Source organism: Trachemys scripta, chromosome 1 (genome assembly GCF_013100865.1).
Source record: "Trachemys scripta elegans isolate TJP31775 chromosome 1, CAS_Tse_1.0, whole genome shotgun sequence".
Classification (NCBI taxonomy): Eukaryota; Metazoa; Chordata; order Testudines; family Emydidae; genus Trachemys; species Trachemys scripta.
In genome coordinates, this window is record NC_048298.1 from 330,278,055 (window position 1) to 330,288,999 (window position 10,945).

General features: G+C 45.3%; 1 protein-coding gene across 1 annotated transcript; it reads left to right on the forward strand.

The window, feature by feature from the left end:
* Nucleotides 1–1,188: 1,188 nt before the first annotated feature.
* Nucleotides 1,189–10,673, forward strand: NDUFC2 (NADH:ubiquinone oxidoreductase subunit C2). The gene is made up of 3 exons (XM_034759092.1): nt 1,189–1,395; nt 4,257–4,400; nt 10,461–10,673. Exons 1-3 carry the CDS (start codon nt 1,257–1,259, stop codon nt 10,508–10,510), a joined length of 333 nt encoding a protein of 110 aa, XP_034614983.1. The 5' UTR covers nt 1,189–1,256; the 3' UTR covers nt 10,511–10,673.
* Nucleotides 10,674–10,945: the final 272 nt, after the last annotated feature.

A 10,945-nucleotide genomic window follows, 5' to 3' on the forward strand; every position in this document is an offset into this window, starting at 1 on the left:
ACTGTGTCCAGTTTTAGGCCCCACACTACAAGAAGGATGTGGAAAAAATGAAAGAGTCCAGTGGAGGGCAACAAAAATGATTAGGGGTCTGGAGCACATGACTTATGAGGAGAGGCTGAGGGAACTGGGATTGTTTAGTCTCCAGAAGAGAAGAATGAGGGGGGATTTGATAGCTGCTTTCAACTACCTCAGGGGGGGTTCCAAAGAGGATGGATCTAGACTGTTCTCAGTGGTACCAGATGACACAACAAGGAGTAATGGTCTCAAGTTGCAGTGGGGGAGGTTTAGATTGGATATTAGGAAAATTATTTTTTACCAAGAGGGTGGTGAAGCACTGGAATGGGTTACCTAGGGAGGTGGTGGAATCTCCTTCCTTAGAGGTTTTTAAGGTCAGGCTTGACAAAGCCCTGGCCGGGATGATTTAGTTGGGAATTGGTCCTGCTTTGAGCAGGGGGTTGGACTAGATGACCTCCTGAGGGCCCTTCCAACCCTGATATTCTATGTTCTAATTACTGAGCTATGGGATATTCTGATCCAGGGTCCTTCGGGCGTCTGATGAAGCTGTTCCCTTGTGGATACATAGTCAGTGAAGCAGAGGCTCTGGATCTTGGGTTTCCCACCTCCTAGCTGTGTACCCTAATCACCAGGCTATAGAGTCATTCTCTGTCTGGCCCAATGGCTCAAATAGTTAATACTGATCATTAAAGAGTTGTTGGGCCAGAAATAGCTCAGAAAAGGACAAGAACTGTAAGGTTGATGCCATAGGAAAGGGGGGTTGAATTCAGAAATTTGAGCACGGCCTGTAGGGGTTATTCTGTAATTTAGCTGAATCCCCACGCTTTGGAGTAGGGGCTTCAGCTAAAATGCGTCTGGTCTGCGCCCTCTTCTGTTTCAGCGGGGAGGGGCCTCTAGCACGCTGTGACCGGATTTCTGCTGAACCAGCGGCGATCTGGACACTGCTTGAACCACTAAGGCGATTAGAGGGGGATGTTTCTGGTCGGGTTTGAAGATTCACGTAGTAAATCTCGGGGACTTAGAAACACTCTCCCCCGCAATGGGGCCCCAAACGAGGACCCCTCCTAGCGGCCCCCACTTCCTCCCTTCCACTGCACACCGCTCCGGGTGGGGGACGGTAAGAGCGCCGGAACCTTGGTGTCCCGGCTGCCGCGGGCTGGCGGGGCGCTATCGGGGGCGGGACCGGCTGTTGCCCTTGAGCTGGTGGGCCCGGGTGCGTCGCTGTGCGCGGTCCGGGCACCATGGTGTTCTTGCCCGACGAGTCGCGGGGGCTCCCGCCGCCCCGCATCGTGAACAAGAACTCGGTGTGGCTGGGCCTGGTGGGCTGGGGCTCGGCGCTCCTGGACAACGCCTTCAACCGGCGCCCGGTCGTACGAGCTGGTGAGGGGCGGGGGGCAGCGGGGAGCTGGCGAACGGGGCCTGCGGTGGGGCTGGAACTCGGACTGGGGGGGCTGGGGGGCCGGTGGGGGGGAGGGGCAGGGGGGGGGTTCTGGGGGGGGGGGGCTGGAGGGAGGCTGCCTGGGGGGTGGAACAGGACTGAGGTTGCCTTTTGGGCTTTAGGAGAGACTGTCTGGGAGGCAGTAGGTGGGTGAGCTGGTGGGGATTGTGTGTGTGATAGGGGATTCTGTAGGCAGTGACCTAGGAGGGACCAGTGAATAGCTCCTGGTGGAAGAAGGGATTTGTTATTATTTTATTTATTGTGGTAGGGCCTGGGAGCCCCAGTTGTGCACCAGGGTTCCATTGTGCAAGGCATGGTACAAACACACGACAAGAAGATTGCGCCTGCCCTAAAGAATTTCCAAGGCTGGAGCACCCACAGAAAAAAATTAGTGGGTGCTTAGCACCCACTGGCAGCCAACTCCTCTCCCCCTCCCTCCCAGCGCCTCCTGCCCACTGCAATCAGCTGTTCCACGGCTTGCAGGAGGCACAGAGGGGGAGGGGGAGGAGCGGCTGTGATGTTCCTCTCTTGTGTTATCTGGACCGGTGATCTGCTAGGTCACTCCAATCCTTGACTTTGTGAGCCAGCCTTACCCTGCACTGTCGTGAGAACCCCCGCTACTGGGCTGTTCATGCACAGCCTCTGGCATGTAAGCTGCTCCTTGGATGGTGCAACCGAATGACACTAGCCAATATCTCTGGTCCCAGACAGAACCCTAGGAACCTCCATCTTGCAGTGTCCAGTTATGCCCGCTGGACTCCACAAGCATATATGAGTTCATCAATTTAACAAAGAAATTGATATGTACCAGACTTGTTATCCCAAGGGGAGACTCTGACATGCTTCAAACCAAATGCACTGCTTCAGGTAGATTAAACAAACATCTTTATTAACTACAAAGATAAATTTTAAGTGATTATAAGTCAAAGCATAACAAGTCAGATTTGGTCAAATGAAATAAAAGAAAAACACGTTCTAAGCTGATCTTCACACTTTCAATGCCCTTACAAACTTAGATGCTTCTCACCACAGGCTGGCTGGTTGCTCTACAGCCAGGCTCTCCCCTTTGATCAGCGCTTCAGTCACTTGGTATGGTGTCTGTAGATGTAGGTGGAAGAGAGAGGAAGAGCATGGCAAACGTCTCTCCCTTTTATCATGTCCTTTCTTCCCTCTTGTCTTTGTCCCCCCCCCCTTCAGAGTCAGGTGAGCATTACCTCATCGCAGTCCCAAACTGACCAAAGGAAGGGGGGTGAGTCACTCAAACAGATTCTTTTATTGCTGCCTGGGCCAGCATCCTTTGTTCCTGGGAGGCTGGGCTGGATTTGTTTCATACCTGCCCTGATGAGGTGTGAACTTTCTTTCTGCTCTTGGAGAGTATTTTGCCTGGGCTCATTTTAAGCCCTGAGGCTACATTTTCAGCCTCATAACTATATACATGAAATTATAACCTATAATGTTACTGTAACAATTACTATAACATCACTATAACAACAATGCTCAGTGCATCATGAGCCTTCCGAAAACACCCAATATGACAAACTTTGCATTGGATACCACACAAATCATTTTACAAGGATGGACATGGGGGTGCTGGGTGTACCCCCGAGGTACAGAGCATCACAGCGGGGAGGGGGTATGCTCAGGGGAGGGGGCAGAACTGGGTGGGAAGAGGCGGGGTGGGGTTGGGAGAAGGGAGGTGGGGTAGGGCCTGGGGCAGGGCAGGGATGGGGACTTGGAGGAGGAGTCGGGTGGGGGCAGGGCCTTGAGCGGAGTAGGAGTGGGAAGGGGCGGAAGTGGGGACTAGGAGGAAGGAGTCAGGTCGGGGTGGGGCCTGGAGCAGAGCTGGGGGTTGAGCACCACAGGGGCCTCGAGGAAGCCGGTGCCTGTGATGGGGTGAATCTACACCTCATTGAAGTATCTAATCCCCCCCCAATACACCCCCAGTCCTGACACTGCCCCTGGGCCTAGAAGGCAGATGTGGGACTCTTACCAATGATGCCTCTGTCTTTCCTTATTTCCTGTGAGGGGTTTTTCCTCTAGACAGCTAGTGTCAGCTGACAGGTGTGGACTCTGATGGGAATCTTTTCGTTTTCCACTTGGCTTATCCTGAACATTTGATAGTGGCAGTCTCATCTGTATCATGTACTCCTGGTTCTATTATGGAAGATGAATATGATCAGACTCAGAGCCCGTCAAGACTTCCTCCTCTATAGTCCCAGGGATCTAGGTGTATGTCTATCTGATCTTGACTGAGGATTCTTGCTCAGATGTTTCAGATGAAGGTGTAACACCATCATGTCCACTGCCCAGTCCCTGATGGTACCTGGGAAAATTCCTCCCCTCTGCCCCCATTCCTGGTGATCAGCTCTGTGCATGTGAGCAAGCATTGTCCTAATCCTAGTTAGGCATCTACTTCCATCAATATCCTGATAGCCCAAGTAATCATTCCTCTTTTTCCTGGGGATTCTTCCTATATCTGAGTTACTAATCTCCAGATCATGGCTCCAATAATAATAAAATCAGATTGTGCAAAGTCACCTGTAATAAATATTCAGCAATCTGGGTGGCTTTTGTCGAAGTTGGGATCTTAAACATGGTGATTGTTGCAGCCTTCATGTTGAAGGCTGATACCTTCAGAATGCATCCCTAGCACCGATGAGACTAAGGCTGCTATTTTTATGGGTCTGAATTTTTAACAAACGCATGTTGAAAGTAGGGGGAAAGAAAAATCCTAACTTCCATGTGTAGCAATGATATCTATAACTTTACTTATCACTTTCTCTGGAATTTTTCCACATTGCAGGAATACACCGTCAGGTCCTGTATGCCACTGTGGGCTGGTGTGTTGGATATTATTTGAGTAAACGTGCAAACTATATTCATGCTAAACTGGACAGAGAACTGATGGAATACATTAGGCAACATCCGGAAGATTTTAAGGAAAAAGGTATACTGAGTTGCTGTTTTAAGAAAGACCTTGCAAACTAGTTAATAAGTGATAAATTTTGGTATGCCAAAGACAGAATCCAATCTTTCATAATAGGCCACAACTGGCTAGTATCACCTCTGTGACCTGAGCCACAATTTAAAGTGATATAGAAAGTCAGGAAAGTTATGATAGAGAAATGGACCTTTCTTACTCAACAGATCTGCTGCCTTGGTGGTTTTCTGTTGTTTCCATTTACTTCACTGAGGAAATAAGTTTTTAATAGTCAGCACTGGAGAGGAAATATAGCTATGGAGGAGCAAACTGAATGATAGATGTTAGAGATGTCAGAGACCTAGTTTATTATTTTTTTAATTTTGGTAACCAAGACTGGGGCCCTCCTGTACTAGGCACTTTGCTAACTTAAGGTGAGAGATGGCCCGTGACCCAAACAGCTTACAATCTAAATGATAGTAGGTTATCCATTGTGGGGCTGTTCTCTACTAAACTGGGAGGCGTAGTAGATACACTAGAGGGTAGGGATCGGATACAGAGGGTCCTAGACAAATTAGAGGATTGGGCCAAAAAAAACCTGATGAGGTTCAACAAGGACAAGTGCAGAGTCCTGCACTTCGGACGGAAGAATCCCATGCACTGCTACAGACTAGGGACGGAATGGCTAGGTAGCAGTTCTGCAGAAAAGGACCTAGGGGTCACAGTGGACGAGAAGCTGGATATGAGTCAACAGTGTGCTCTTGTTGCCAAGAAGGCTAACGGCATTTTGGGCTGTATAAGTAGGGGCATTGCCAGCAGATCGAGGAACGTGATCATTCCCCTTTATTTGACATTGGTGAGGCCTCATCTGGAGTACTATGTCCAGTTTTGGGCCCCACACTACAAAAGAAGGATGTGGAAAAATTGGAAAGAGCCCAGCGGAGGGCAACAAAAATGATTAGGGGTCTGGAGCACATGACTTATGAGGAGAGGCTGAGGGAACTGGGATTGTTTAGTCTCCAGAAGAGAAGAATGAGTAGGGATTTGATAGCTGCTTTCAACTACCGGGGGGGGGGGGTTCCCAAAGAGGGTGGAGCTCGGCTGTTCTCAGTGGTGGCAGATGACAGAACAAGGAGCAATGGTCTCAAGTTGCAGTGGGGGAGGTCTAGGTTGGATATTAGGAAACTCTATTTCACTAGTAGGGTGGTGAAGCACTGGAATGCGTTACCTAGGGAGGTGGTGGAATCTCCTTCCTTGGAGGTTTTTAAGGCTCAGCTCGACAAAGCCCTGGCTGGGATGATTTAGTTGGGAATTGGTCCTGCTTTGAGCAGGGGGTTGGACTAGATGACCTCCTGAGGTCCCTTCCAACCCTGATATTCTATGATTCTGTGAATATGTGTCGTCCCTTGTGTTTCTAGGTTTAAACATCCCATTTGATCAGCTTCTACCACCTCCTCTGGAGGCTGTTCCATTGCTTCAAAGGTTTTACTAGATTCTCTGATCTTATTTGATACCAGTAGGAACTGTCTGTTAAATTCCCACTAGAGCTCTAGTGGTGATGACATGAGGCAGACCAAACCCAACTTGTTTTTCAGATCCACTTTGATAGCTGGAAACTAGGTAAGGGGAAATTTGTATATTTTGTTCTGGAATAATTGAGAGAGTGATCATGGACCCTGCCCCCCTTCCAGAAGGCCTTCTTACAGAGTCACACTTCAACTTAAATCTCCATGAACTGCAGTGTTTGCATCAACAGCATCCTTTGGCCAATTTTTTGTACCCCCATGATTCCTGAAATTCAATTTTCTGAACTGTGATTGCTGATCACTATGACAGCCCAGCTACTCTGTTCTTTGTCACATGAACATAAGAATGACCATATTGGGTCAGACCAAAGGTCCATGTAGCCTAGTATCCTGTCTTCTGACAGTGGCCAATGCCAGGTGCCCCAGAGGGAATGAACAGAACAGGTAATCATCAAGTGATCCATCCCCTGTCGCTCATTCGCAACTTCTGGCAAACAGATTTTATAGACCTCTATCATATTCCCCCTTAGTCTTTTCCAAGCTGAAAAGTCCCAGTCTTATTAATCTCTCCTCATAGGGCAGCCGTTCCATACCCCTAATCATTTTTGTTTCCCTTTTCTGTACCTTTTCCAGTTCCAATATCTTTTTTTTGAGATGGGGCGACCAGATCTGCATGCAGTATTCAAGATGTGGGCATACCATGGATTTATATAGAGGCAATATGATATTTTCTGTCATCTTATCCATCCCTTCCCTAATGATTGTTAGCTTTTTTTTGACTGCCGCTGCATATTGAGTGGATGTTTTCAGAGAACTATCCACAATGATTCCAAGATCTCTTTCTTGAGTCATAACAGCTAATTTAGACCCCATTATTTTATATGTATAGTTGGATTTATGTTTTCCAATGTGCATTACTTTGCATTTATCAACATTGAATTTCATCTACCATTTTATGCATCCGAAGAAGTGGGCTGTAGCCCATGAAAGCTTATGCTCTAATAAATTTGTTAGTCTCTAAGGTGCTACAAGTACTCCTGTTCTATCTGCCATATTGTTGCCCAGTCACCCAGTTTTGAAAGATCCCTTTGCAACTATTCACAGTCTGCATGGGACTTAACTATTTTGAGTTGTTTTGTATCATCTACAAATTTTGCCACCTCACCTGTTATGCTATACAAAGCACACGGGATCTTTTATAGAGGAGAAGGCAAAAACGCCGCATTTATTGAGACTACAGCAGTTAGCATATGCTTTTCACTCTCACTCACACTCACACTCACACTCTCTCTCTCTCTCTCTCTCTCTCTCTCTCTCTCTCTCTCTCTCTCTCTCTCCTGCCAGTTGATGTTTACAGTTACCAGTCCAGAGTCTGGATCAATCTAGTGGCCAGCCAGATTGGTCGCAGAGGGGAGCCAGGCTCTGTCTGTCACGATCCGATGCTCCTGGAGTGTGGCAACATGAACCCAAAGCCCCATGGCAGAGCACCCTGTTCTTATAGTCTTTTTTTCTCTGTTGAAGTCTGTGGATTTTGCTGTGTCAGTTTGTGATCGGGTTACTTCTTAATTGGTGTATCTTTTGATGTTTTGTATCATCTACAAATTTTCCACCTTACGTGTTATGCTATACAAAGACTGAGAGGGTCATCCTGTCCTTTATTTCGATTTAATCAATTGTCATTGGGGTGCCAGCCTTCACCTCAGGGTCGTCAATCTGCCCTTCATTATGGATGCGCGTTGATTTCTGATGTCATTTAAGTCTCTTCACTCCTTCCTTGACCGTTTGGCTACAACAGTGGCCTTCACACCTTATCTTTTCCTGATGCATACATTCCTCATTCACACAAACAGTCTTTTACAGTTAAAGGTATACAGCAGTTTTTATGTTGAGCAAGAAAAGGCATTGTAAATTAAGCCTTCCTAAATCTTATTATCAAAACAATTTACATTGGGATCCAGGCCTTCAACGTTCCTCTAACGTTCCTTAACATAGACAGGATCTTGTATTGTGTCTCTTACTTTCTAAACCTTAAAACAAAGAAATGTATATTTAACTAGAGTGCCTAATTTGTAATACATATAGGAAACCATAGTAGACATTATAACTTATTCTAAAACAAAAGGGTGACCATAATCAGTCATAAGGATTATTCTGGTCTGTCATTCCTTTCTGCTATTCAAAAAGGGTGGCTGAGAGTATAAAATCAAATCATACATTAATTCTCATAGTACAATTATAAAATCCTGCTCCTACACACTGTTTACCCCTCTTTTCAGGTCATTTATGAGTATATTGAACAGCACTTGCCCCAATACAGATCTCTGGGGGCACCACTATTTATCTCTCTCCATTCTGAAAACTGACCATTTATTCCTACCCTTTGTTTCTGATGTTTTAACCAGTTACTGATCCATGAGAGGACCTTCCCTCTTGTCCCATGACAGATTACTTTGCTTAAAAGCCTTTGTTGAGGGACCTTGTCAAAGGATTTCTGAAAATCTAAGTACACTATATCTACTAGATCCCCCTTGTTCAGATGCTTGTTGACCCCCTCAAAGAATTCTAGTAGATTGGTGAGGCATGATTTCCTTTTACAAAAACCATGTTGACTCTTTCCCAACAAATCGTATTCCTCTGTGTCTGATAATTCTGTTCTTTGCTTTAGTGTCAACCAATTTGCCTGGTACCGAAGTTAGGCTTACTGGCATGTAATTGCCGGGATTGCCTCTGGAGCCTTTTTTAAAAAATTGGCGTCAATTTAGCTATCCTCCAGTCATTTGGTGCAGAAGCTGATTTAAATGATAGGTTACAGACTACAGTTAGTAGTTCTGCAATTTCACATTTGAGGTCCTTCAGAACTCTTGGGTGAATACCACCTGGTCCTGATGACTTTTTAATTTATCAATTTGTTCCAAAATCTCCTCTGACACCTCAGTCTCTCAGTTCCTCAGATTTGTCACCTAAAAAAGAATGGCTCAGGTTGAGGATTCTCCCTCACATCCTCAGCCGTGAAGACCAATGCAAAGAATTCATTTAGTTTCTCCACAATAGCCTTATCCCCCTCAAGTACTCCTTTAGCATCTTGATTGTCCCATGGCTTCAACTTTGTACCATTGCTATAATTTTAATAGTTCTGGAATATTGTCTCCTCATGCAGTCTAAAACTGTTGGCATAGAGGTAGGAAAGGAGGGCAGTTAGTGTGCAACTGTGACCATTCTTTTCAGAAACTGATGAAAAATGGCTAATGAACCTACTGTGATCCCTTTAGAGGCAGGCTGGAAATTGTACTTAGACTAACATAATGAACCATAGACTACTTGTCTCTGATTTAGGCTTGGTGTGCACTCATTACAGATGACATTTGTTTGTAAGAATGGAAACTTAGCTCTTGATCAGTCACTAGGATTCCATTGTGTGTGTCTGACAAAAGTAAAAGGCATCAAGCTAGTGACAGACCTATTTTGAGTTTTCCCCTTTCTGAAGGGTCATGGAGGGGATCGGGGTGTTTTAACTCCTCCTATAACTTTTTCAAGACATACCTTTTGCCATAGTTTTATTTCCCTTCCTACAACCCCATCTTCTGCTAGCCAAGTTCACCAAAACCTGCCAGTCAGGCAGAGGGGAAAACTGCCTCTTCAGAAGGTTTTTTCATTTCCAGACCGAATCAGATATTAAGTGGAGTTTAGCCTGATTACTTCCTCCCCAAACTCTGGGCATTAAAAGCCTGATTCAAAGTCCATTGAACTCATTGCAACATTCTTCGTTAGGCCAGGAGCAGTAATCCTCAATTTACCTTGATTGCAAAAGTCACTGTATCGACAAACTAGTTTAGTGAATATTCAAGTGGACTAACATGCCAGGTGAAATAAGCATTAGTAGAAACATTATGGCTCCATAGTACAATAGAATCTTGCTAACTAGCATTGCCTGGGAGAGCCATTGTGACTGAAATTTTAGAAAATTAGCAAGTAAACAAACAAATACACCTCTACCTCGATATAACGCTGTCCTCGGGAGCCATAAAATCTTACCGTGTTATAGGTGAAACCGCGTTATATCGAACTTGCTTTGATCCACCAGAGTGTGCAGCGCCTCCGCCCCCGGAGCACTGCTTTACTGCGTTATATCAGAATTCGTGTTATATCGGGTCGCGTTACATCGGGGTAGAGGTGTATGATGACAGGGAGGGGGACTCAAGTTTACTGCCTAGCAAAATATATTTGGTTAAGTGGCGTTTAGTTATGATTTTCCATTATGTGCCAGTAAACATTCTGTAGCAGTAATGAAGTTCTCGATAATGAGATCTCTTTACCGGGCTCTGCTATTAAACCTTCACTGGGAAGGGGAGAGAGAAATGTTTAGTTTGTGAAGCAAAGTGCTGTTGTAATAGAGCCTGATCCCAAACCCACTGGAGTTAATGAAAGACAGGATCCCATTGACTTCAGATGGCTTTGGATCTGGCCTATAGCAAATGTTCTGACTTACTGATTATTGATCAGAAACAAACCCTCTTTAAATGCTGAATAAGCTTTCCTAATTGTACTTGATTACCTTTTGTAGAGAAGAAAACCCTAGCTGAAGTTCTGGAGGACTTCCATCCAATTCGCTGAAAACTTCTCAAGAACTACAGACTTGTTCAGCAGATCGTGTTTCGTGAGACCACTCCCAAATATATTCGAGCAGATTGTATGTCAGTTATTGTTCAAATGCCACTGGTTGAAAAACAAAAAACAACCCTTACTGTATTCTTATAATTAAAACTATGAATAATTAGTGTGTTCCATTTGTTATTAATATTTATCTCAGTATTTTGCAATGCATTTAGCTCTTTTATTATATTTAAATGTTAATTTTGAGTTGCCTCTTTTGTTAACTATTGCAAAATGAGAACTGCTGTACCAAAGAAAATGGTGGAGGTCAGTTACTAGTCTGTTGATGTAGAGGAAAATACAGGTCCCGTTCTTCCCAAGAGAGAATTTAATCCCTGCCCTCTGTTATTGTTAACGCATTCCTTCCGTCTTGGTCACTCTGTGGCCTTGCCCATG